At 37.3% G+C, this 27,819-nt stretch overlaps 2 protein-coding genes, 1 long non-coding RNA gene and 1 pseudogene across 3 annotated transcripts in view; 3 read left to right on the forward strand and 1 right to left on the reverse strand.

Moving 5' to 3' along the window:
* Positions 1–27,819, reverse strand: part of LOC132145572 (uncharacterized) — a 229,446-nt gene that overhangs the window by 77,300 nt on the left and 124,327 nt on the right. The window lies entirely within an intron of this gene.
* polr1h (RNA polymerase I subunit H) lies at positions 35–899 on the forward strand. The gene is made up of 4 exons (XM_059556688.1): positions 35–291; positions 404–507; positions 605–714; positions 861–899. The coding sequence occupies exons 1-4, from the start codon at positions 174–176 to the stop codon at positions 883–885; spliced, it is 357 nt and encodes a 118-aa protein (XP_059412671.1). The 5' UTR covers positions 35–173; the 3' UTR covers positions 886–899.
* LOC132145565 (general transcription factor IIH subunit 4-like) lies at positions 1,020–8,838 on the forward strand (annotated as a pseudogene).
* Positions 9,437–22,216, forward strand: sh3bp5lb (SH3-binding domain protein 5-like, b). The gene is made up of 6 exons (XM_059556689.1): positions 9,437–10,206; positions 10,438–10,500; positions 11,166–11,294; positions 15,629–15,790; positions 18,302–18,475; positions 20,532–22,216. The coding sequence occupies exons 1-6, from the start codon at positions 9,961–9,963 to the stop codon at positions 21,153–21,155; spliced, it is 1,398 nt and encodes a 465-aa protein (XP_059412672.1). The 5' UTR covers positions 9,437–9,960; the 3' UTR covers positions 21,156–22,216.

Consider the following 27,819-nt stretch of genomic DNA (forward strand, 5'->3'; position numbering starts at 1 on the left):
CGACGAGGACACAACACGTGGAACTGTCTCAGTAGACCAGAAATATTGTGCTTGTTATTGAAGCCAGCGTAGATATTGCACGTTCGTTCGAGGCCGTTGTGTTTGAGCTTTAATAAGTGAGTGCGTTAAGACGCATCTTGTTTTGAACGCAGTGTAAATCTCTCTTTCCAGAAATGTCATGTTTTAGTGGTGACCTCAACTTCTGCCCAGAATGTGGGAATATTCTTCCAGTGCCTGGCAGGGAAAATACTATCACCTGTCCACGGTGTTCCTTCAAAATCCCTGTTCGAGGTGAGAGACATAAATTATTGGATATTTAGTACTAGACCCCGCACCCAGCAGCAGAGGTTTATGATAAATCAGTGAGTTTGTATTATAATCTAGCTGTAGGACTCTCTCTCAGACTTCACAGCTCAAGTGATTCAGTCCTCGGTGGTGTTTAATCCTCTGGATCAGAGCTCCAGCACTGTTGACAGCGAAGAAGATGCTGAATTAAAGGGCCCAGTGGTGAGCTATTTCAAAATATATTTGTGTGTGATTCTTAAATAGTATTGGTTCTGTTTGGAATATCACTCAATAGACATTAAACCTGTTCCTCTTTTAGATTGACAGGAGATGTTCCCGCTGTAATAAAGAAGGAATGGTTTATCACACGCGACAGATGAGATCTGCAGATGAAGGACAGACGGTCTTCTTCACATGCATACACTGCAGGTCATTAACATGTTATGCTCTTATTGACAACTTATCCTTGTTCCAGTAGGTTGTTGTAAATGTTGTTTAGACATTGTGTTAAGTGATCATATTAGATCTATATGTGCACCGATGCCAGAGGTTTTCATTTAATTTCTCTGTTACAGGTTCCAAGAAAAGGAGGATTCATGAGAAAATTGCTGTTGCTGTTGGCATTTACATTTAGTTTTTTTTTTAGCATAATTTAAGTAGTATGTAATAACAAAAATGCTTTGTACATGTTTTCAAATAAAAATAAATAAATAATGTGTGTGGGAGTCATTTTTTTGCAGGGCTATAGTTTACTTTAAATATACACAATAAAACATGTCTTTAAAAACACCATGTATTTTAAATAAGTTTACGAATGAACAGTTTATCGAAAGTCCCTCCCCACGCACGGCACGTTAGCCAATCAGATTGCACGTTTCGGTGGTCACGTGATCATTCAACATGGCTTCTTACCATCAGTACTGAATGCATGCATGAATTGTGAAGAAAGAAAATGATTAACTTCATTTAATGCACTCTTTTGCGCTACCTGACGCACGTTAAACATGGTAAGCATATCGACTGTTTATTATATTTTAAAGCGAAAAACACTGACATTAAACAGTTCTGTAATCAGGAACTGAACGCAACAATAAGCACAGTGATGCATTATTAAATATCGTCTTCAATGTATTCGTTGCTGTTGACTTTTGATTTAAGTGTATTTTGTTTATATAAATTATAGCTATTGAATGTGCTCTAACGCCTCAGTTACAGATTCCTATGTGCAAAAAAAAATGTTATGTGGTACTGTTCATGTATTATATATGAACAGTATGGTGCACTTTTTACCACTCACCATGGCCATTCATTATAGTAATAAGTCATAACGCAAGTCATCCTTTGCCTCTTCATTCTCCTATGTAAACAGATGAAGCTTCGAGTCCAGCTGCAGTGCAAAAACTTGCATGAGTATCTAAAGGAATTGAGTCCAGAGATCCTCGACAAGCTTTACAATCACCCAGCAACATGCCTGGCAGTCTACAGGTCCATCTGGCTTCAGTCTTTAAATATGCATGCATATTTACATGTATGAATCTAATTTGGTTAGATAATACAAGTGGGATTTATAAAAGAGAGAGAGAGAAGAAGAATGCACAACCTACTTTTCAAAACAACAAAATTTTTACCTAAAGGAATATGATAGTTCTAACATATTTTTCATAAAACTGAGGTTACACAATGGTTAATGCTTTTTGTCTGATTCATTTTCTAACAGGGAACTTCCATCATTGGCAAAGAATTATGTGATGCGGATGCTGTTTTTAGACCATCCACTTCCACAAGCTGCAGTCGCGCTGTGGGTTAAAAAAGACAGTCAAAAGTAAGTACAATAGTTAGTTCTGTCATTCTAATACAAATTGGGGTAACATTTGATATTAAGGTGTCCTTGGTACACGTTACTTGTACTTACTATAATAATTATAATGAATTATTCATAATTATAGAATTACAAGTTACCTTAAACCAAACCCTAACCATACAGTAAGTGCATGTAGCAAATTAATATTACTCAGTACTTTAATGTATAAATAAACTGTAACGAGGACACCTTAAAAATAAAGAGTTACCCAAATCGCATATTAAAATGACTTCTTTAGGATCATGTGACACTGGAGTAATGGCTGATAAAATTGCCATCATAGTAACAAATGATAAAACATTTTAAAACAATAAACAGTTCTTTTAAATGTTAATAATATTTTGGAATATTACTATAAATGGAGACTTGGTGAGAGTTTTTACTAAAACATCTTACCCACCTCAAACATTTGAATGGTAGTGTCATGTATCACTTTCTAATATATATATATATATATATATATATATATATATATATATATATATATATATATATATATATATATGTATATGTTTCTTTTCTTTTCCTAGGGACCACGATAAGTGCGTGTCAGTGTTAACTGGGCTACGGCTCTGGCACAGTCAGCACCTTCAAGGTGGACTCCAAGGCTTTGTGCTGAACCCAGTGTTTAAAGACAACCTGAGAGTAGCACTTCTAGGCGGGTGAGGAACACTGTTTGGATTAGGAACTGTATTTAATGTTGTGGAAGCAGGTTTACTGGACTAATGTTCACTTTGTCAGGGGTAAACCGTGGGCAGATGAGGGCAGTAACCTGGGCCCCGATCGTCACGCGAGGGATGTAGAGAGTCTGGACCGCTATGCCATGGAGCGCTGGGAGGTCATCCTTCACTTCATGGTGGGCTCTCCCAGCGCAGCAGTCAGCCAGGATCTGGCCCAGCTCCTCATACAGGCTGGACTCATGAAGAGGTAGAGCACACCATCACTCCTGATGCACCAACTAAAGTAGGTCAGACATGAAGGGTAGACATAAAGTGATCTTGATCTGATCTGTTTTTTCCTCTCTCTCTCTCTCTCTCTCTCTCTCTCTCTCTCAGCGAGGTCGGTGAGGCTCCTTGTATCACATCGGCAGGGTTTTAGTTCCTGCTGCTGGACACAGCATCTCAGCTGTGGTACTTCACTCTGCAGTACCTCAAAACAGCGCAGGTCAGTGCATGACATCTAGAGTCTACTCTGTACAATAAAAGAGCAGATCTACTACCGGCTTGCACCAGCACAAACCCACTTTAGGCAATTAAAAAGCTACTGTCAGGATTTATTAGAGACTCACAGTGAAATATTTACGATGAAAAGCTGTGGACGCATTTATTTTTGAGGTTGAACTTATTGTATGTGTATTTAATGGAGTTTCCCTTTCAGACACAACATTTATGAGAGGAGAATATTTAAATAAATCATACTGAAGATTGTGGTAGTCAAATAAATATTATTTAAACACACAAAAAAGGCATGTCTTAAAGGCTTAGGTCACCCAAAAATGAAAATTAGGCCATAATTTATTCACCCAAAAGTCAGCCTAGGTGTCTCACATGGCTCCGGGGGGTGAAGAAAGGCCTCCTGTAGTGAATCGATGCATTTCTGTAAGAAAAATAACCATATTTAAAATAATAATCACTTGAATCTAGCTTGCACTCACTGTTGAGCTCACTAACCTTTTGAGTTACAGGCCTGCAAACTTTGGAGAAAAACCTGAAAGTGCTATTTTCCATTTTGAATGGTCACCATTGGAACATAAAGCAACAAAGATTGCTAAAGTCAACAGATTTTACTAACAGACCTACAAATCTCTGTGTAAAAGTACAGTTATGATACTGTCATCTTTCTGAAGTCATTTTTATCCCCCTCTACAAAATACTGGATTACTCTGTAAACATTTAATATTGTTGCTTTTTTTTTTAGCAAAATTAAAAATTTGTGCCGGGGACCTGTGGTTGAGTTGACTCGGCATGACCCAAATAATATTTAAAAAAATGTATGTTTCTTTACACTAATGTAACTTAATTTGTAATTAAACAAAAAGTATTTTTGTCACCTAATTGTACGCAATACATTACCAGGTCCAATTTGTCCATTTAAAAATGGTTATGTCTGGTAGAAAAAAAAAAAAGATGTGTATTTTTAGAGTCTTAAATCACTTGCAAAGTTTCGTTACCTTACTAAAAATTATGCAGTTTTCATCTCTTCTGGGTCATTATGGATATGATTTGGCTGTGTCTGTGTTCTTTCATTTGTGTATTGTCAGTGGATCAACCGCAGAACTCTCCTTTCTCAGCGATGTGCTAATTAGATTGTGATCTCATGCTAATTTGGCCTGTTTAGTAAATCTGGCCCACATTATGATATATGTCTCATATAAAGGTTTACATGCACAGACTAGACTGACAGGCAGCAGATTCATGTGTACCCAGTTGAAATTGTGAATAAAATTTCTGTGTGCAACAGTGAGAAGCTTCTGAGTGTTGTTGAAGAAAGATAAACAACTTAGCATGATACAACAGTGTTTGCCTTTCTAACATACGGAAAAAACATGGCTTTTTCTTGAGTTGCTAACTTTGCTTAACAGAAGTTAAGAATTTGTAAAAGCATCACAAAATGATGTCTCTATCTAATGAAAACATATGTCCTTTAATAACTAGACATCTGGATGAGAGTCATTTGCAAAGACCACTGGGTGAGAGAGCGTCTGAACCTCATTGCATGTGCGCACAAGGTATTGTGAAAGTTGTCAGATACAGATGTTCGTATGCCAGTCGCTCCTGTTCGGTGAATTATTCAAGACTTGCTCCTCTTCTTTCAGTCTAATCATTTTAATTCCCTCAAGGTGTTTACATGATGACTTCTCATTCCAGTTGAGTTGTCATTCTAATTGTATTATTAGGCTGCGTGTAAACGTGGTTAGTGTGTTGGAAAATCTGGCTCCAACTCCTTATTAACAGTCTGATCTTCTCCTTCACAGTCGAGAGGAATGGACCTGGTGGAGATTCTTTCCTTTTTGTTCCAGCTGAGTTTTTCCACTCTTGGTAGGGTGAGTGCAGCTTTTACAATGTCAAGAATAACATACGAGTCATAGATAAAAGCCATAACTTATCGTAATTCAATTAAAGAAGCCATTCTGCTATAGTCGCATGAAATAGATTTGCTTGCGTGCTTATTAAAACGTTTTGCTTTGTACTAGTGTGATTGTTGTTTTTCTTGCAGGATTATTCTGTGGAGGGCATGAGTGAGTCTCTGCTCACATTTTTGCAGCATTTACGAGAGTTCGGTCTGGTTTTCCAAAGAAAGGTCAGTCAGTCATCCAGTAAAAGTGCTGACCAGCTCTGTGTGAGGATCAAATTATACATATAATATATAGATAATAATAAAAATGTATTTTATGCACACACATACACAAACAAAATAAGGAATAATAAAAAGAAAAAAAAAGATAGTTAAAGATGTCTATAATGCTCACCAAGGCTGCGTTTATTTGACAGTTACAGTACAGTAAAATAATATAAAAAAAATATATTATTACCATTTAAAATATCTGTTTTATATTTGAATATATTTTCAAATGTATTTTATTCCTGTGATGCAAAGCTGAATTTTCAGCATCATTGCTCCAGTCTTGAGTGTCACATGATCCTTCAGAAATCATATTAATATGCTGATATGCTGCTCAAGACACTTTTTTTTATTGTTATTAATGTTAAAAACAGTTGTGCTGCTTCATATTTTTGTGTAAACTGTGGTAAACTTGTTGTTGATGACTATAAAATTCGAAATAGCATTTATTTGAAACAAAAGTATTGTATAACAGTATAAATGTCTTTATTGACACGTATGACAAATTTAATTTGTGGTTGCTGAATAAATGTTTTTTTTTTATATATATATATATATAATTTTTTTACTGACCCCAAACTTTTAAACGGGTGTGTATTTATTTATTACTGGGGACATTGTTAAAGTGCTGTTAGAATTTTATAGTAATCCTGACATGCTGTAAAAATGTTTTACTTATGCAGTACTTTAAATGCATTGTACTGGAAAGATGACTTTAAAAAAAAAAATCAGTTGCACCAGTTTGCATCATCTTTTCACAGAGGAAGTCAAGGAGGTACTACCCTACCAGGTTGGCCATAACTCTAGCTGCAGGGGTCACAGTAAACCCTGCCTCTGGATCTGCTTCGACTGCACTCGGAGCCACAGCAGGAACTGGAGACACAGGCTTCATCATTGTAGAAACAAATTACCGTGTATATGCCTACACAAGTACGTCACGCACATCACACACACTGACTTGTCTAAAATGCAATGCACTGTATGAGATAAGTCGAGGAAAACACACTTCCTCCATCTCTCTCCGACAGACTCTGAGCTCCAGATTGCACTAGTAGCTCTATTTAGCGAGATGCTGTATCGGTTTCCTAACCTGGTGGTTGCACAGGTAACCAGAGAGTCAGTGCAGCAGGCCATCGCTAACGGCATTACAGCACAGCAGGTGAGAGACACACATCCTGTCGCTCTGCAGATTGGTTTGTTCTTCTAATGACAGGGCTGTTTGTTTTTTTCATGTATTTTGTGATTTCAGATCATTCACTTCTTAAGTACCCGAGCTCACCCAGTAATGCTTAAACAGGTAATTTAAACCTTTGTGCTAATAAAAAGGGTTAAAATCAATTTAAGGCTGAGTGATTGTATTTAATCATGTTCATTAAAAATCTATAAGTCCCGTAAAGCACTTTAATAATGACATATTTTTCTTGATTTTTCATCTTCAGAAAGAAAAACAAATTTTATGAATTTTGCCTTTAAAACAAGCCGTGAGAAAAAAACTAAAGCTATAAACAAACTACACCTCAGTCAGTTGACTTTAACGTCATCACCACTATTAAAGGGATAGTTCACCCAAAAATAAACAATTGTGTCATAATTCACTCATCCTCCTTTTGTTCCAAACCTGTATGATTTTCTTCAGCTGTTGAACACAAAACAAGATATTATGGAGGATGTTGGTATACAAACATTTGACGGTACCCATTGACTTGCATAGTATTTCTTTACCATACAATGGAAGTCAGTGGGTACCGTCAACTATTTGGTTCCCAAAATTCTCCAAAATATCTTGTAAGAGTGTGATAATAAACACAACGAGGCTGTAGAGGTGACAATCGACTTGATGAATTTACCTGTTCAGTGTGATCTTTAATGTCCTGGCAATCTTTGTAGGCACTGGTTAGCAACTGCTTTTTTCAAGACAAGTAAAATCTTAAAAAAGCACAAATGGGGTATTAATTTATTTTATGCCATGGAATAAAGTGTGAAAATATCTTGAGCTTGTGTTCACCACAGACCTTGTTTCAGACATTTAACTAAAAAACATTGACTTCAGCATGATGAAACAGGAAATACTAACTTGTTTCTGGGTTTTGACTGCAAAAATGTAATCTCACAGCACTCTGTAGTTTCCCCTTACAGGCTTAGATGTCCCTTAGGGGACTCGCTTGTGCAATATGGTGATCCTTATCATGACAATTCTATACTGCTATGCAAATATTCTCTGCTTAATGCGTGAACATGTTTCCACATATCATTCTGTCCTTCAGAGCCCCATCCTTCCCCCAACCATCACGGATCAGATCAGACTGTGGGAGCTCGAGAAAGATCGCTTACAGTTCACTGAGGGTGAGTCTGTCTTTGTGCATATGAGACCAGCTCTCCAGCTCCAAAGCAAATTTACATTACTTAGGCTAGTTTGTTTTTTCTTCAAATATCAGTGTTACATTTAATAATTTTTCTAGGAATTTCAGTTATTTAAATAATACAGTGTTGCTATTGTATTTAAATGTAACCTCTGGGAATGGCTGTCTCCATCTCAATAAAAAAAAAAAAAAAGAAATCTTGATGATTTTATGGCATAGAGAACTTGTTTTCATTCCATGGGTGAGCTGCAGGGTTCATTCTCTTGAATGTAAATGTCAGACTGCATAAGAAGTGTGTTACAGAGATGCAACGCAAATAAAGAATTTGCATTGGAATAAGGTTTGGGGTAGGGGTCATAAACGCCATCTGAAAATCTACAAACTTCTCAGTGGTGTTTTTCATTCTTTCAGGAGTCTTATACAACCAGTTTTTATCCCAGGCTGATTTTGAAGTGTTGCGGGACAGGGCTCAGGTAAAGAATAGCATCTTTCTATGTGTACTTGCTGTGCTTTATAAGCAGCTGTCTGTGCTGCAGTGATGCACAGAATACTGTCCTGTACCGGTCTGTCCTGCAGGGTTTAGGTGTGCTGGTTTGGCAGAACCCCGCTCACAGGGTCATGGTGGTGTCGCCACATGGACACAGCGAGGTTAAGAGATTCTGGAAGAGACAAAAGAGCCATACATAGAGGAAAAAAGAAGAACAGCCCCGAAAGATGCATATTTCACTTATAAATGATTTTAAAAAATTACAGATTATAGATGGACAGGAGACATTAACTATAATGAGCACTATTTTTGTGTATTTCATTGCAAGTTCATCTGTATAGAAGAAAAAAACGATATGTTTCTATCTATATAGTTCTAAGCCGTTAGCTGTTTATGCATTATTATTGTTCCCTTATTGACTTAATTTTGCTTTTGTAATGTCTGTCTTTGCTTCATGTTTGTGTCTGAGGTAAACTGACTAAAATAAATACTGTTTAAACTGATTGCTATCTCTTTTGTTTGATGGCATGGAAATTTGGTCAATGAAATTTACATTTCAGTCACAAGTAATTAGGGGGATATTACAGAATTCAAATTCAGCTTTTATGATGTTTAAGGAGATGAATAAATTTGAGTCTTAACTGGCGAATCTTATAAAAACATGTCCAGGAACATTTGTTGATTATTTTCATGACAATTTCCATTTCCAAAACAAATTCCCATGAATAGAATTACATTGTAATATTATTTCACTGAAGTAAAATTAGAGATACAGTAGGAATAATAATGATACATGTTTAAGTTAAAGGCTAATGTGGTATTTTCTTTGCAATATGCTAATAAGAAAAATACGAAAATGAACTTAATTATCAAAGTAATGTTACTCTGCAAGATGTATATATTTTTTAAATATATTTTTTCTTTGTTATTTATTACATTTGATGTTTCCAGCCAGTGTAAAATGCTATTTTAAGGTGAAATACTTGACGTGTACTTGTCAGGTGCCTCAAGATTCACATATTTTGAATTTTGTCAAGTACAATAAAACTTATTAAAAAACTTGTATTAGCCACCACTGTCATCATCATATACATAAAATATCCGCGAGAAAAAAACGATATAAATATACTTTCTGACGCTTGATTTTACAGTAAAAACGATAACTGGAGTAACAAGGCGAAGACTTTGGAACGGCTTCCATGGGAAATGTTTGTAATGATCATCCTGGACCAAAACTAAAAAGGCAGTTAGAGAGATATGAAGAAATTAGGGAGGGTAAGAAATAACGGAAACGAACACAACCAAACTGGGACAATAACAGTAACCGTCTATATATGTCTGTCTGGAGCTGTCGCTGTATTTATGAGCCCTGAGCAGTGCGGTCTGGAGAGGCTGTGCTTTCTGCAGTTAGCCGAGAAGCTAACGGTTCAGCTCGGGTCATTCATCGTTGCGAGACGCTACCGCTGCAAACAACACGCCTGCGCCGTTTAATCATTCTCATTCACCGATAATGTAGCACTTTACCGGTAAATGATCGGGTAAATATGTATTTAGGCATGGTAAACATTTAAGCACTAATATATTCTTATTTAAAAGAACAAAACGGGTCATTCTCAAGGCCACGGATGGAACCGGGGCCTCAGCGTGAGAACCCCCCCGGGTCCGGGGAGCCTGAGTCCGGGGAGTGGAGTGAGCAGAGCGCCGCGGTGGACAGCGGGGAGAGGGATGACACCCTGAAAAACAGAAGCGGGGATGGAGGAAACGAGGAAATCACGAGCAAAACCGAGAACACCGTGGTGGCGGAGAAAGATAAGGCTGAGTTTGATGAAGATGAGGAGCAATATGAGGAAGAGCTGGACCCCAGGATTCAGGTTTTAGGATTTGGACCCAAAATAAACTTGATACTGTGTCTATGACTATAAACTCTGTGAACTATGATACACATTATGCTTCAATTAATGGTTTATAATAGTAACATGTTTAGTTTGTCTGTGGTTTTTGCTGGTTTTATATAAATGAATGTACATTTGTTTGTTATTTAATACTTGTATTAAAAGTAAATGAATGTTAAGTGTACTCCCTCCCTGTTTCTCGTTTGTCAGGAGGAGCTGGAGCACTTGAATCAGGCCAGTGATGAGATCAACCGAGTCGAACTACAGCTGGATGTGAGTAATGTGTATGACACTACTGCTTTGTCTCAAAACCATACAGCCTAAGAGAGATCTTCAGTTTTAAAAAATATACTGTCTTGACTTCAGATTTGGTCACACAGTTTGATGGGGATCACTTCACACCTGTTCTATTGTCTTGATGCAGTAATTCAGTTTAACAACAGCGAATGAGATGTGCACAAAAAGTAATTTATTTCTAAGATGCAAAGCTATGTTTTTTTTTGCAAAGATGCAGAGCTGCATTGTTATTGGAAATGCATGCATTCCCATTGTGATATAATATGTGAAAAGGGAGAAGAATGAGTTAAAAGGCGGCAAAAGGTGGAATCGAACTATGGTTGATTGAGTTAAAAAGTAATTATGCGCTTTACCATCTTCACAACTGGAGATGTCCAGCAGAAGTCTTTTTGTTGTCTAGCTCAAACACATGTTGGTGGGCGGTGTTAGTGTAAATAGCCTCTGCCAACTCCTTTAATATTTTCTTTCGATATTATTTATTTTACTACTGCCTTTATGAGCCATGTTTGGGTTGTGAGTCCCCATCAGTTGAGAAACACTAAATTAGAGTAATAATGTATGTATTTTTTACAATATTTAACTCAAGTTGAGCATTGTTTTTCTCACTCTTTCTCATTATCTCTGTCTTAACACTTGTTTAGGAAGCGAGATCCAGCTACAGGAGGATCCTTACAGACTCGGCACGCAAACTCAACGCTCAGGGCTCTCAGCTGGGAGCCTGCATTGAGAAAGCCAGACCTTATTACGAAGCCCGTAGGCTTGCTAAAGAGGTGTGTACATGTGTGTCAGATGAGTGCAAGATGTTTTTGTAGTTTGCTGCTTCATTTCCAGTCTTTCATTATTGCGAAAATCCTCCCGCTGAAGCAGAAAACATTTCTCATTGCAGTGATCGTTATGGTGAAAGAGTGAGTGTGTTAATGTGATTAACCCTGATAAGACGAGGTGTGATTTGCACATCACTTTTCATTAGTATTTTGCAGCCAATTTCGAATATGTAATTGAACTGATGGAAATCGTTTAGCTGAGGCTATAGAGTGTAATTGAAAACAATTGAAGCAATGCAGAATTTAAACTTTGACCTGGTCATCATCGTCCCTCTCATGAAAACTGTAAATAAGGTTGAGTGCAGATGAGTAGACAAGTTCAGCAAATGTAGTGTTCTCTCTCTCTCTCTCTCTCTCTCTCTCTCTCTCTCTCTCTCTCTCTCTCTCTCTCTCTCTCTCTCTCTCTCTCTCTCTCTCGAGGGAGACATGTGTATGTACTATATATATATATATATTTATAATTTTTTTTAGGGATGTGACGAGACATCCCACGAGACGAGACTGGGTTAACGAGAACGAGACGAGATTTTTAGACTTTTTTTTTTTTTTAAGAAATCCTCAATGATGAAATATAGGGAAAAAAACTCTTATTAAATGTAGGTGCATTTTGAAATCAACTGGTACTTCTATTTTAATGAATTATATACAGCAATGAACAACTTGTAAACTAGAGCTGCATGATTCTGGATACACTGGGAATCATGTTTTTATTTATATAAATTGGAGATCACGATTAAAAAAAAAATAAACAAAGTAACGTAATTTACTACTGGTTCTGACAAAATGTTCATTGCTTAAGTCTTTTACTAAATTAATTTGAACAAATAATAATAAAAAAAAAACCTCCTGGAGGACGAGTATAAGCATTACAATACATTACACGCGTTAAGATACTTTTATTTTTATTGCTACTCTAGAGAATAAGTGTTTATACCAAAACTATAAACGTTTACCCCAGTACTTCTGTTATTTAAATGTCTGTCACAGAGATAATGTTGTGTGGTTGAAAAGACTGTTTGTGTTGCTCTTTCTGTATCAGCAGCACCATGAATGAATTATTAACATGGGCAGCGACAAAATGTGTTTCCATGCTCCATTGACACTCGCGATGTGAAACAGTCATAATAGACAGCTGATTTGTTGTCATTCAGGAATAAGATTGCGTGGGTGTTTGAATCGAGATTGCAATCTGTAAACGATTAATAGTGCAGCTCTAATGTAAACACTGCAAATTGTTTTGTGAGGATATCATCACGTTCTCCCAAGACACATCGGATCTTGCAAGATCTTGTACCACGAGATTTCGCCACAGCTCTATTAGGTATGTGCAAAAAACACATTTTCAAAATTTACCACACTGTGGGCCGCCTGAACGACTCTTCAGCTAATCAGTCTTGAGAAAGCCCTGTATAATATGGCTGGTTTTTGGGTTCATTGACACAGATATGTGTCTAAGGGAGGAGGCTACACAAAACTCAGAGAGCAAAGAAAAAAACTGAATATAAAGGTCTAGAGACACACTTTTTAAAATGTGGACTATTTTTAACTTGACATTCTGTCTTAAAAATGCAAAGCTAAGGGTGACGTGCTCAAACAGCAGCACAAGACATGATGCCGTGCCAGAGCTATTTGTCTGAATGTGTATGGCTGAAGAAGCACTGCTCTAAAAGAGATCAATTTAGAAGCAACATTTTCAAGGGCATTTTTTATGCAAGCCGTCTAATACACACACACACACACACACCACACAGATATTTAATATGACAAATACGAGATGAGAGATGCAATACAATGATAACAGCCACAGTTATGGGCAACTGATGAGGGCAACTTCACCACAACTAAGTGTCCTTCCCATATATGTACACACACTACCTTGCAAAAGTTTGGGGTCAGTAAGATTTTATATATATATATATATATATATGTATGTGTGTGTGTGTGTGTGTGTGTGTGTGTGTATATATATATATATATATATATATATATATATATATAAATTTAACAAGCTCACCAAGGCTGCATTTATTTGCTGAAAACAGTAATATTGTAAAACTATTTAAATTTAAAATAACTCTTTTCTGTTTTAACCATTGCTGTCAAACGATTAATCGCATCCAAAACAAGTTTTTCTATGCATAATATATATGTGTGTGTACTGTGTATATTTATTATGTATATATAAATACACACTCATGCATGTATACATTTCAGAAAAAATATGTTATGTTTATATATTAAATATATTTATTTATAATATAAATGAACATACGTAAATGCAGACATGTAAAAATATGTAAATATTTTCAAAATATATACTGAATGTGTGTGTATTTATATATACACAATAAACATACACAATACACACACATATATTATGCATAGAAAAACATTTATTTTGGATGCGATTAATCGCAATTTATCATTGATTTTATTATACTGTAAAATATAATTTATTCCTGGTGAAGTTTCAGCATCATTACTCCAGACTTCAGTGTCACATGACCCTTAATAATTATAAAAAAAATAATTTTAATATGCTGATTTGATCCTCATTTATTATCAGTGTTGGATACTGTTTTGCTGCTTAATATTTTTTGGAACCTGTGATCCCTTTTCATGATTCTTTGATGAATAAAAAGTTAAAAAGAACAGGATTTATCCAAAATAGAAATATTTTCTAGCAATATAAGTCCTTGCTATTACTTTTTATCAATTTAACACATCCTTAGATTCCTTACTGAATAAAAAAATTAATTTCTTTCAAACAAAAAATTACTAACCCAAAACTTTAGATTTCTGAAGGATTATGTGACTTGGAAGACTAGAGTAATGATGCTGGTGAAAATGTAGCTTTGCATCACAGAAAGAAATTACATTTTAAAATACACTCAAACACAAAACTTTTATAGACCCCAAACTTTTGACCAGTAGAATTAATCTATTCAGGTGTGTGTGTGTGTGTGTTTGTGTGTGTGTGTGTATGAGAATTAAAACAGTTTTGAATTCAGTTCTCGTATTTTATATTATAAAATATATATATTATCGTATTTTATCTCGTATTTTATTATATTATACACCGTCTGATAGGGTTTTGCTGAGAAATATGGCATAGTTTTCTAAAAATGATGTCTGATGTGTAGTGTTCTTACGCTTTAAGAAAGCCTTTTACAGGCATATTTTACTCCTCCCAAGGGATTTGAATAAATCTTTATCAGTAAATGTTGTGTAAAATAAAGGCTACATTTACATAGCAGCAGAATTTGGTTGTGAGTCCTGTTTTGAATGCTAAATACACTTATATTCACAAACTTTTCATTTATAAACAAGACCGGTATCCTTATTTTTTCAGGTCTCACAACCGAATTTTGAGAGGGAGTTTAATTAGCATGTGCTGTATGAACCGCAATGAACAGCCGATGTCTTCTGGATGTGTGTGTTGAGTTATCTCAAATGAACTGTTGGTTTATTTAGCTTTGACTTCTGTCTTCCATTTATAAAATAATGTAGTTTCAGTTTTGATAAGAATTTCTGGAGTTGTGCATGTCACCATCTTTTTACTTATACTGCTGTCACAAGTTTACAGGTGATATTCATGGCTATCGCAACAATAAAAAAGGGTCTTGGCTTCATATATTCATTCATGGAGACATCATTCGATCCCCTCCTATAAACTGAGCATTTGAAGAGTCTGCTAGTAAGTGCAGTTGTCGATGGGAACGTAGCCAAAGTCAAATATCATCCTTGGCGAGGGTGCCATATTTCCAGCGAGTTATCCCAATGAAATATGGCCTGCCATTCTCGGTTCCTGACTTTTATTGATTGGTTTGGGTGTTCTGATCTGTGCACAGCAATTTTCACTGACAGCAAGCCAGGCTTTTTCAGCTAAATGGTTTTCAGATCCAGCCTTGTTAGAGGTATGATTGGATGTCAGCTTTACAGTCCTCAACTCCCATTGGCCATTTCATCCTCATTATTTAAAGTGGATGGTTATGGTTTGTGAAGTGCTATACAGAGTACATCTCTCTTGTATTTTGTTTTATTACATAAAAAATTAATATTGCTGTAGAATTATGTTCTTCCATACTAATCCCACATCCTGTAGCTAGTGTTTTATTACATTGCATATAACCTGATATAAAGTTTGGAAGGATTTGTAGTGCCCATTCACTTTATGGCTCTCTGTAAGGTCAGCATCCCTTCCTCTGATTGGCTGCATGTTTGCAGAGCTGAGTGATTGATTGCTGCATATGAAATATGACGTATGACCTTACGCACAGGCTCAACAGGAGACCCAGAAGGCAGCGCTGAGGTACGAGAGGGCTGTCTCCATGCACACGGCTGCCAGAGAGATGGTTTACGTGGCTGAGCAAGGTTTATTGGCTGACAGGAACACATTGGACCCTACCTGGCAAGAGATGCTAAACCATGCCACAGCAAAGGTACGACAAAGTGACTCTGTATCGCTCTTATATAATTACGGCAATAAGCTGTGGCATAAATTTGTGCTCAAAAACACAAGTGGTCTTAGGTTTACGACAGGTCTTAATTGCTAAAATCAATCCCTCGTCGTCAGAATTCTAGGTTTGCCTTGTTGAATGTGTCTTTAAATGTGCCCAGCTGGTTAGTGTGGATTTTAATGGCAGTGTGGCTTTGATTGACACAGTGGGAGCAATCAATAATGCTGATGAATGCACACCTACACTTAAAGATCAAGGTTACATGTCTTCATTTATATTTTATTCAAACCCTGCCAGTAAAATGGAAGCAGCACTTCTTCGATGTGAAATCATCCTACAGTTTTAGTTCCCAGTTGGGTTGTCACCAAAACTTCAGTAGTCAATACCAATGCTAGTGAATTTTCACGATGCTTGATGCCAATTCCAGTAGCATAGAAAATACTTTTTACAATTAAGGCCTCAGGTTTTTCAATAAATCATTCAAGTGAAAGTTGCAAATTAAATAAACACTGGTTCAGGTTTATAAATGAATCATTCAAGTGGACAGCCAGTAATAAAGTACAGAAAAATAACAAGGAATGGAAACAAAAATACAAATAACTAGTAAATTCAAGTAAATAGTCAGTAATAAAAAAGAATAAAGTAACAAATTGCATGCAATAGAATAGCAACATTAGAACAAATTAAATTAAATGTCAAAGGAACAAATTACAAAACAACAAAACATTGGATATGCCTGGTTTTATTGTGAATGATTTATTGGTGCATGTATTCCAAAGAATAAAATTTTTTTGTTATCTTTAATCCAATTGAAAAAACAGACTTTTATCCTGATGTCACTCCAGCCGAATGGCTTTCTGGATAGTTATTTCAGCAAACTCACATTCAGTCTGACTCCATTCTGTTTTGAAATGCCCTCTTTTAACAATTTATTCAATTCCCAAAAGTCTTGCTTTTTTCCTCATTCAGTATCTTGTATTACTTTGAAATGCATCACATTACAGAAAGAAAATGGGTTGTTAAGGCAATTCATGTTAACTTGAAGCTAACAATTTTTTTTTAATTTACTCTACCTTTTTAGTAAACAATCAGTAATAAAATATTGAATAAAAAAAATTACCAGTAACAGAACAAAAATACAAATAAAGTTAACTGTCAAAAGTTTCAGAAACAGCAAAGTAAACACTCCGAAATATATTGGACATTCAATTGTAGACCAATTGATATTGTTAAATTTTCTTTAAAGAGTAACTAAACCCTAAACCAACTTTTTTTAGTTAATGATCTATAAGAATGGGGCTTTATTAGTGCTGTTCATTGATTCGAGTAACTTTTCTGACATTTGAGTATAAAGTGTTTTAATTCTACAATATATGGTGTAAAAACGTGTGAGTGCTGCCCTCTTCAGGTTGAACGGTGGCTACTGCAGTTGATTTTTCTTATTGGATGTTGCGGTGGCAAGTGACTAAGCGGTGGCAGGTGACGTAAGCAGTTTCCAGCTCACCACGCCCCTTGGTACGAGCTACCACGCCCTCGACAGTATAAAACCATCAAAATCACTGTAGTGAGTCAGGAGCTGGAATTGCGAGTATTGGTAACGACCAGGATAGACTATTATAGCATCTATTTAGCATAGCAATTATATAGTTATTTAGATCTTCAAGTTGGCGTAGATTTATCTGTATTTAGTACAGTGGTCAGGATGGTACGGAGGTGTGTTGCTGGTTGTGACAGCACTGCTGAACTGCATAGTTTACCAGCAGACTTTAAAATTAAGCGCCAGTGGTTGCATGCATTTGGCCTGGAAGACCGCAAGTTCCCGCCTAGAGCTCGAGTGTGCAAACTGCGTTTTACACGGGATTGCTTCTCCAACGCAATGGAGGGGGCTTCTCCACACAGCTCGCGCTGAAAAGCGACGCGGTGCGGTAGTTAAGACCGCAGTTTGAGCCAGCGGCTCGAACTGATATGGTCAGACACCTCGACACCCTCCACTTCAGGTAAAAGTGGGGGAGAAAAGTCCTCTACTTCAAATGATCGCTCTGTTGCAAAAGCTACTTGCGTCATTACAGTCACTCTCTATTTTAGCGTCTCTGACAGCAGCTGTCAATCAATCCGTCACTGCGAGTCTCAGGATCACGCCGCACTCGCTCAGCCCCCCTCTAGGTTTGTCCCCTCTATCTCCGCTGTGATCTGCCCACTTTTCAGCATTTTTCAAATATTGTCAGTGGGTGGAGTCAGGCTCTGAGCAGGGGTTAAGCTACACTTTAACTGTTAGTATGAACTTGATACTAAAGAACTGTTCCTTTAACATTCCTGTATGTTCCTCTGTACTTTTCTACAAACCCTTAAGAATACTCTGTTATTGACAGGGTTGATGCGATATTGATTGTCAAGTCTTTGTACGAATGATACAGAAAGATATGAGAATACATTTGATTAAATGTCTCTTGAGAACAGAACAGGATATCACGTTGGACATGTTTCTGTTTTCAGGTGAACGAGGCAGAAGAGGAGCGTTTGAGGAGCGAGAGGGAGCACCAGCGTGTCACTCAACTTTGTCAGGAAGCAGAAGCACGTGTGCAGACTTTGCAGAAGGCTCTTAAGAGGGTCATTATCAAGTCCAAGCCTTATTTTGAGCTCAAGGCTCAGTTCAACCACATCTTAGAGGTATGCATCAGGGACTGGCCTCTGCTGTAAAGGTATTCAAGGTCTGCTGGCCGTATCGATTTAAGTTACAAAATGAAATCCTCTATGAAATGCAAACTAGGGGTGGGCGGAATTAATAGGACCTTGAGTTGTAGCATACAAACTGTTCATTTCTTATTTAGTTAGTCTATTGCATTTTGTAGTATAAAGAAGTAAACATTTTCTAACATCAACCAATTAGTGGTTATTGGCCATAAAATAAATAAATAAATAAATAAAATATATACACATATATATATATATATATATATATATATATATATATATATATATATATATATGGCCAATAACCACTAATTGGTTGATGTTAGAAAAAGTTGACTTCTTTATACACAAATCCGCCGCGAACTCTATGGCGCCACCATCTTGCCTGCCGCCATTACCGAGCAAATTAATTATTTTTTTCCCCTTTTAGTCCGACCGACTTGCCGATTGTAATTGTGTTAAGACCCACTGATTTTTTTTAACTCTTCAAACAACTAATACAAATGCAATAAAATGTGAGACACACGCAATTGACGCTTTTCACATGCTCTCAAGCCACACATCCATTTTCTCATGCACAGAAAAATCGCGAAGCAAAGAGGACACGAAGACCGCCAGACTAGACAGAGCAGGTTACTTATGATAGAGAAAAAACTCAGCTCTCGGATTCTGTTAAAGCGTTAGTTCACCCAAAAATGAAAATTATGTCATTAATAACTCACCCTCATGTTGTTTCAAACCCGTAAGACCTCCATTTATCTTTGGAACACAGTTTAAGATATTTTAGATTTAGTCCGAGAGCTCTCAGTCCCTCCATTGAAGCTGTGTGTACGGTATACTGTCCATGTCCAAAAAGGTAAGAAAAACATTATCAAAGTAGTCCATGTGACATCAGAGGGTCGGTTAGAATTTTTTGAATCATCGCAAATACATTTTGGTGCAAAAATAGCAAAAACTACGACTTTATTCAGCATTGTCTTCTCTTCCGTGTCTGTTGTGAGAGAGTTCAAAACAAAGAAGTTTGTGATATCCGGTTCGCGAACGAATCATTCGATGTAACCGGATCTTTTTACCCGGTTGAGTTATTAATTACATAATTTTCATTTTTGGGTGAACTAATGCTTTAATTTTATTACGAAATTCAAACAATAAATACTCCTCAGCTCAACATGGAACACCTGGAACTCTGAAAGCTAACATCTGCTACAGCTGCCTACGGGACCAACGCTACATCTGCTACTTCCTTAGCAGCAAGGCACGCAGTAATGCCGGCGCTGCTTTACTTTCGTGTTTCGCCAGATTTGTCTATACTATATATATACAGTACAGACCAAACGTTTGGACACACCTTCTCATTCAAAGAGTTTTCTTTATTTTCATGACTATGAAAATTGTAGATTCACACTGAAGGCATCAAAACTATGAATTAACACATGTGGAATTATATACATAACAAAAAAGTGTGAAACAACTGAAAATATGTCATATTGTAGGTTATTCAAAGTAGCCACCTTTTGCTTTGATTACTGCTTTGCACACTCTTGGCATTCTGTTGATGAGCTTCAAGAGGTAGTCACCTGAAATGGTCTTCCAACAGTCTTGAAGGAGTTCCCCGAGAGATACTTAGCACTTGTTGGCCCTTTTGCCTTCAGTCTGCGGTCCAGCTCACCCCTAAACCATCTCGATTGGGTTCAGGTCCGGTGACTGTGGAGGCCAGGTCATCTGGCGCAGCACCCCATCACTCTCCTTCTTGGTCAAATATCCCTTGATGCCTTCAGTGTGACTCTACAATTTTCATAGTCATGAAAATAAAGAAAACTCTTTGAATGAGAAGGTGTGTCCAAACTTTTGGTCTGTATATATATATATATATATTAGTGCATCCCTAAATATTATTAAAAGAACATTCTGATTGGATAATTAACTGTTTATCTGGTAACCATAATGTCATTGATATATGTGGTGCATAAACATGACAAATTGTTTGTCTTTTTTTATCCATTGTGCTATGATTATCATCACTCATTAACAGGAGCACAAGTCCAAAGTCGTCCTGCTGGAGGAACGAGTGGCGAAGGTGAAAACCCGATATTCTGTCGCCCTACGCAACCTTGAGCAAATCAGCGAGCACATCCATGCGCAAAGAGGGCGCATTCGTGCTGCCAAAGAGCGAAACCGAGCCCGTGGGGGGCGGAGCTCTCCAGTGGGGGCAGAGTCTGAGGGTGTAATCCAGGCAGGGGCGTATGGAGGGGTGGTGGCCAATCCCTTAATGGATAATGACTGGGCCGATCAGGAGAAAACCAGGCAGTGGGTGGAGAAACACAGGGAGGCAGGGTGGGGCCAGAGAGAGAGGGCAGAGAAGGCGGCGTCAGACTCCATGTCAGTCTTCAGCCTGCAGACCATCGCCTCCGACCTGGAGAAGTTCGATTCTGTGGAGCACTTGGGCAATCTTAGTGACATCGGAAGTATAATAGGTGAGGAGAAAGAGGCAGAGAGCGAAAGAGGATTTAGGGTCAATGATAGAATAGTAGAGAGAGAGGTGTTGAACCTCTCGAGACAGGTCACAGAGAACGGTGCCTCAGGGACGGACAGACAGCAGAGAGATAGAGAGCGAGAGAGCTTTGTGAAGCAGCACCACAGAAGTGTTAGTTTGTGAGGAAACAAGAAATTAGAGTTGCCTGTTACTCCACTCCATTGTTGGAGGGCTAAAGCTTGCCTGCAGGCTTCAAGGAGAGACTCTCAACTGACTACAAGTGAATCAGACTGAAAACACTGCATTCTCTTAAAGGGATAGTTTAGCCAAAAATGAAAATTCTGTCACTCACCCTTATGTTGTTCTAAACCCGTAAGACCTTTGTTGATCTTTGGAACACAAATTAGGATTTTTTTTTGATGAAATCTGAGAGCTTTCTGACCCTCCAACGAAACTGAAATTTTAGTCCCAGAAAGGTCATTGTAAAAATAGTCCATGTGACATCAGTGGTTCATCCACAATTTACAATGCTACGAGAATACTTTTTGTGTGCAAAGAAAACAAAAGTAACTCTGAGTTACCGTCATCTGGCTTTTATCGAAAGTACCATGATGCGTGAGTGTGCGTTCCTCTGCACGTGATTAACGCATGTGGTACTCTCTATAATGGCAGAAGATAGTAACTCGGGGGAGAAGAATTGTTAAATAAAGTCATTGTTTTGTTTTCTTTGTGCACAAAAACTATTCTCATAGACTCGTAAAACTGAAGTCAAGCCACTGATGTCACATGGACTGTTTTTTATCGATGTCCTTACTACATTTCTGGGTCTAAGAACATTTCAGTTGTGTTGCTGTCTATGCAGGGTCAGAAAGCTCTCGGATTTCATCAAAAATATCTTAATTTGTGTTCTGAAGATAAAATAAGGTCTTACAGGTTTGTAATGACATGAGGATGAGTAATTAACAGATTTTTCATTTTTTTGGTGAATAATCCTTGTAAAGGTGAAGTGTGTAATTTCTGTGCCCATGTGGCACTTAATGGAATTGCAAAAACATACAGGTTTCCCAAAATACTTTCTGTCATTGGTTAGACAATCTGCCCCCAAACTTATGGCCAGTGCTGCCACATCAGGCTTGTCTGGATTCTCTGGGGGAAGTTGTGGCCTAGTGGTTAAAGAGTTTGACTCCTAACCCTAGGGTTGTGGGTTCGAATCCCAGGCCGGCAATACCATGACTTAGGTGCCCTTGAGCAAGGCATCGAACCCCACTGCTCTGGGTGTGTGTTCACAGTGTGTGTGTGTGTGTTCACTGCTCTGTGTGCGTGCACTTTGGATGGGTTAAATGCAGAGCACGAATTCTGAGTATGGGTCACCATACTTGGCTGAATGTCACTTCACTTTCAAAAAGAGTTTACAAGTTTCACAGAAATCAACATATTAATAGCTTGATTTCTGTGAAACGTGTAAACTTTTTTGAGAATCCAGACAAGCCTGATGTGTCAACACTGGCTCAACCAATGGCATATGTTTGGGGGCGGATCGTCTAACCAATGACAGAAAGTATTTTACTTTCTGAACAATTATTAAATACTCCATCTTTAACAGCACTAACTATGGAAGTCCGTTTCCACCTGAGAGTAAAAAAAACAAAATTGTATTTGTAGATCAACATTTCTTCACCGTTAAAGGATTAGTTCACTCCAGAATTAAAATGTACTGATGATTTACTCACCCCAATGTCATCCAAAATGTCCATGTCTTTCTTCAGTCGAAAAGAAATTAAGGTTTTTGAGGAAAACATTTTAGGATTCTTCTCCATATAGTTGACTTTAAACAGGAACCAGTAGGTTGAAGGTGCTAATTGCAGTTTCAATGCAGCTTCAAAGAGTCTTATCTAGTAAAACGATTGGTAAATTTCCTCAAAACACATTTTTTAACCACAAATGCTTGTCTTGCACGAGCTCTGCGATCTGCGTCCATGACATCACACATCGCACATCACAGAGCTCGTGCAGGACGAGCATGTGTAAATAAAAAGTATTTACTTTTTATTTGTATTTTATTTTTATATTTTTTTTAGTCTTCATTTTATTTATTTATTTTTATTATTATTATTTGTTTTATTATTTTACTGAAAATGGTGGAAACTGGCTTACATAACTAATATTCCTACCAAACGGTTCAAATGAGTGCAAAACTCCTCCAAGTGTGGCGACTAAGATTCAGACATTATATTGAATCCATTTTTGGACATAATTAATCGAGAGGAAGGAGAATATTAACACACCTACACTGATTGACATGGCATTATTGTAACACTCCACTATAGCGGAGGGGGTTCAGATGTTCTTGGCACATTAATGAATAACAAAAAGGAGGATGTATTTTATTCAATCCGCAGGGATTTGTAGTTCTCATGCTCTGATCCTGTCTTTTATTGGCTACTGTTTCACTGTCGGTCAGTGAACAGGGGGAAAAAGACAGAAAAGACACTTCACACAATGCGAGAGATAGGGAAAACAAGTGAGAAATGGATTGAACATTGCAGATCAAACTCACATCTCTTTCTATTACCTCAGAAAAGGGAAATGCTCTTAGAGTGGAGGTCTATGGGTACAGTAATACACTTTCCTGATAGGCTTCCATTGTTAGTGTGTAACTTTAAACACTTTTTTTGTTTGTTGAGGAGAATAAAATTCAGCCTGACTCAAAGTCTTTTCTGTGGTGATGGTTAATATGACACTCTTCATCTGACTTAACTTGTATGTAACCTGGAATATATATTTTTTTATAATATTGCTGTATTTGGTTCCCATCTCCGGGTCTCTCGCATCAAGTGTAGATATCTGGAATATTTTGTTTTTATAATTTTATTTGGCTGTCAGTTGTTATTATTTCATGCAACGTGTAATGTTAAGTTCGTGGCATTTGATATATTTTACTGTACTATTTTTATTGACTTTTTATTGATCTTTTTGAGAGATTTTAGGTCAGTTGAGGAATGAAAGGAAATGTGTGTCAGTTCTGCTGCTTTTTACAAGAAAAGTTGGGTAAATAAAACGAATGTGGTGCGACTGAATGATGTGTATTTGATGACATAACTGTTTTGCAGATGTACACTTTGAAATCATGTAATATGCTAGCTGTTTGAACAAACCGTGCTGTGGACAGTACAGTATTGTATGCAAGTTTACATCCTACTCTCCTCTCCCGAATGTTTTGGTATTTTTTTCAAATGTAGTTGTTGTAGTTTTTGTCCACAAAGCCCCATCATAACCTGCTGTGTACAGATTCCTCACCTTTCCTCACAGTAAATAGATGAAGCTCTGTAGAGTTGATCCAGTATGCTGCTGTCTCTCTCCATTCGTTTGGTCACATGTATATACAAGCTGATGTATGATGAGTACAATTAATCTCTACGTGACTGATACTGTAACTTATTCTGTAAATGTTTATTTATTGCACAGTTAGAGATATTAAAACTTGAATTTAACAACTATGCTCTTTGTCTTATTTAATCTCACTTGGAGTGTGGATTAATTGCTACTTTGTATCTCCCAATTATGACTTAATATCACGATATGTTTTATCTCACAATGTAACTGTAAAACATATAATTATATATAAGTATATAACATATAAGTGTGACTTTATATCCTATCACTGCAACTATTTCTTGCAATTGCAACATTCAAACTAAAAATCTGAATTCGTACAGTGTCATTCTTTCTCTCTCAGTGTCGACATTATTTATTGTAATTATGACTATTTCTTATCATTTTGACGTTGTCTGCCAGCTGTGACTGATATTGTGACTATTTTTAGTTAATGTGACTTTAAGTGTCTCAGTGTGACTTTCTCACAATTGCCACTTTCTCCCACAATTGTGAAGATTAATTTAAATTTCCACATTTTAACAAAAATTAGCCTTTATTTCTTGGGATTTGACTCTATCTCTCAATTTCAAATTCATTTCTTCCAAATTATGTTTTGTTTAGTTTCTTTCTCGTAATTGTGACTTATAGTTTCGCATGAGAAGTCACAACTGCGAAATATAACTTGCATTGTAATTGCGAATTTCTATCTTATAATTGCAAATATTTTTTGAGACAATGAATTTAAATGTAACTTTCAAGAAATATAAGGTCACATTGTAAATGTAAATGTGTCTCCAAGATGGAACTTTATATTTCGCAATTGTGACTTTGTTTCTAGTAATGCGACACTATAATTCACATTGTAAGTGCGATTTCATATCTTACAAAGGCATTGCTATGTAGTTACTATGATGTCTTGTGGGCTTGTTAAATCTGATACCCCTGCGTAGGAGCATTAGTATCACTTACGCTTGGATTACCAAACACCACTAATCACCAGTTATAATGAAAGTGTCTCAAAAGCTTGATAATTGTAATCAAGAAGAATGGCGAGTTCCTAGGACTTCTCAGATATTTTAGGCTGAACGTTGAGCCGAGAGAACCTGAAATCAATCAGATGTGCTGGAGAACAGGACTTTCATAATGAAAAGAGAAGAGGAGATTGTCTTTAATTATTCAACAACGATATAAATATCGAGTAGAGAACTCCTAGAAACCGGCCGCTGGGGAGAGAAAGGAGTGTGTGAGGACTAGAGCAAAGGATGAATGTGATGTAAAATGTGATAATTGTCATAGTGAAAAGGAAGATGAGGGCAGTTTAAGGTGAGAGACTAATTTCTCTGTGACTGCAGAGAGTGAAGGTGACATTAGGAGTGGGAGTTTGTGAAAGAGAGGGCCAAGATGATGACAGCCGAGTTTGAGCTGAAAGATGAGGTGTCACCGGCAGCATTTGTAACCAGAGCTACTCCCGCACAGTGTTTTCTCTCTCTCTCTCTCTCTCTCTCTTTGGTTTTCATTATGTCGATATTTCTCGCTCAGGACTTTGTGACTCACTGATTCCACTGCTGGGATACCTGAAGGGAAACACATCAGGAAATGCATTATTTTGATTGTCAATTTGGAGAGGTACATTACAGACAGGAATGAGCCTCGTTCCTTCATGAAGTATATACATCAGAACTCATTTATAGATTGCTTTCTTGCAACTTTAGTTTGTTAAAGAATTGCAGCATTTGCTTGCATTAAGAAAACAGAAAGTGTTTTACATGTTTTTTGAAAGAAGTCATCAAGGCTGCATTTAATTGACAAAAAGTACAGGAAAGACCACTATATTGTAAAATATTATTATGGTTTAAAATAACTGTTTTCAATTGTAATATGTTTTAAAATGTAATTAATTTCTGAATTTTCAGCATCATTACATCATTACATCAATAGAAATATTATATACTGCTCAAGAATGTTTCAGGTCATGCTACAAGATGCTGCATTCACAGCTTGGCATGTGCTGTCTGCTGCTCTCTTGCTCATCACAGACCGGCTGAGTTCGTCCCGGGATCAGAACTCAAGTGTCACACCCAACAGAACAGATCCCAGGTGAGGAAGTCATGATTTCACTGATCTTACCTGTCTGTGAACAACCTTGGAATAGATTGACCAGTGAAGGGCTTTGTTCTGAGCTGAAGAAAAAGAGAGCGTGAGATCAAGACAGTTCTGATGAATAGAATTGATCCAGAAATAGGGAGAGCGTAAACAGTTGGCCTTCATAGGAAAGATTTATCTGAAAACTGACCCAGACAGAATTTAGAAGATCCAATTCTTTCTTTCTTTCTCTCTATCTTTCTGTGTAAATCTGTAAATCAGTTTTCCCCTCAACCCCACACCCCATTTTGGACAAACTGTATAAATCTAACCACTTACGCACACATCAAGCCACACAATTTGAAATTATAATACGATATGATCAATATATGAAGCGCTTATGGTACAGGATGAGTTAAACTTGTTACAGCAAGCAAGACTAATAATAATTGCTTCAAATTAATACTTCAAATTATTCATAGCCACGTAAACCAATACTGCACAGAGAGATACATTTGGCTCTTCCAAATGAATGTTAATAGGCCTACTGGTGTGTGGAAACAGCACCTCTTATGCGAATGCACATCCCCTATGGTGAAATTATAGTGCTTATGGACTGATGTACATGATTTGCCCCCACCTCATAGCGTTATATATGTAAATGAGAGCTCCTTGAAAGTGGCAGCACAAAAACATTTGCAGCGGGGAATAATGAAGTGCTCCCTATCCTCCTGTACTCCTCTGTTTGCGCTCAGCAAGGACAATCTATTGTCATGAGTCTGACAGCATCTGCATGAGTAATTACAGCAGCCCACTGCACACTGTCCAATTTCCCTTCCGTCTAATGGGAGAGCACAGAACTAATGCTCAGAAGAGTTTGAGAGTGATCCTCTGATGAAATTAGATGTGGCAGTGGTTTGGTTTTACGTATGGCCATCCATTTGATTACTCTGCTGCAACACCGGTGGTTGCAAACATGGAAATTGTGTCACATTTCTTCCCAGCAAATCAGAACATTTTAAAGGTCATTATTGACTTTGTGGGAAAGAGACTGCTGAGGTGTTGACATTCTAATGGACTAGGTCTATAATTAAATGTTTGCCTGCACCCTCACTCACATGATAAATGCTGCTCTCATCGAATAGTGAGATATCATTTTCAACCAGCATGACTCATCCTCTCAGCTTTTACTGCCAAGAACAGAGATACAGGGTTTAGAGCAGCTCTCTCACAGAGGAACTCTTCCATTCCCAAGCTGGAAACAAGAAACTGGGAACTAACTTTTTATTTCATAAAGAGCATAGGCATAGCTGTTCAGTCTTTGGGTCGATTTTTAGGCCAATCCGGGAGGCTTATTCACCACAGGTTCCCTTGGGAATTTCTTATAGGT

Source organism: Carassius carassius, chromosome 8 (assembly GCF_963082965.1).
Source record: "Carassius carassius chromosome 8, fCarCar2.1, whole genome shotgun sequence".
Classification (NCBI taxonomy): domain Eukaryota; kingdom Metazoa; phylum Chordata; class Actinopteri; order Cypriniformes; family Cyprinidae; genus Carassius; species Carassius carassius.

Excerpts from the sequence above, each read along its gene's own strand:
- polr1h (XM_059556688.1), top strand. The coding sequence starts at position 174 with ATGTCATGTTTTAGTGGTGACCTCAACTTCTGCCCAGAATGTGGGAAT. Across the intron at positions 292-403 it reads CTTCAAAATCCCTGTTCGAG|ACTTCACAGCTCAAGTGATT; the intron begins GTGAGAGACATA and ends ACTCTCTCTCAG. Across the intron at positions 508-604 it reads CTGAATTAAAGGGCCCAGTG|ATTGACAGGAGATGTTCCCG; the intron begins GTGAGCTATTTC and ends TTCCTCTTTTAG.
- sh3bp5lb (XM_059556689.1), top strand. The coding sequence starts at position 9,961 with ATGGAACCGGGGCCTCAGCGTGAGAACCCCCCCGGGTCCGGGGAGCCT. Across the intron at positions 11,295-15,628 it reads CCCGTAGGCTTGCTAAAGAG|GCTCAACAGGAGACCCAGAA; the intron begins GTGTGTACATGT and ends CCTTACGCACAG. Across the intron at positions 18,476-20,531 it reads AGTTCAACCACATCTTAGAG|GAGCACAAGTCCAAAGTCGT; the intron begins GTATGCATCAGG and ends ACTCATTAACAG.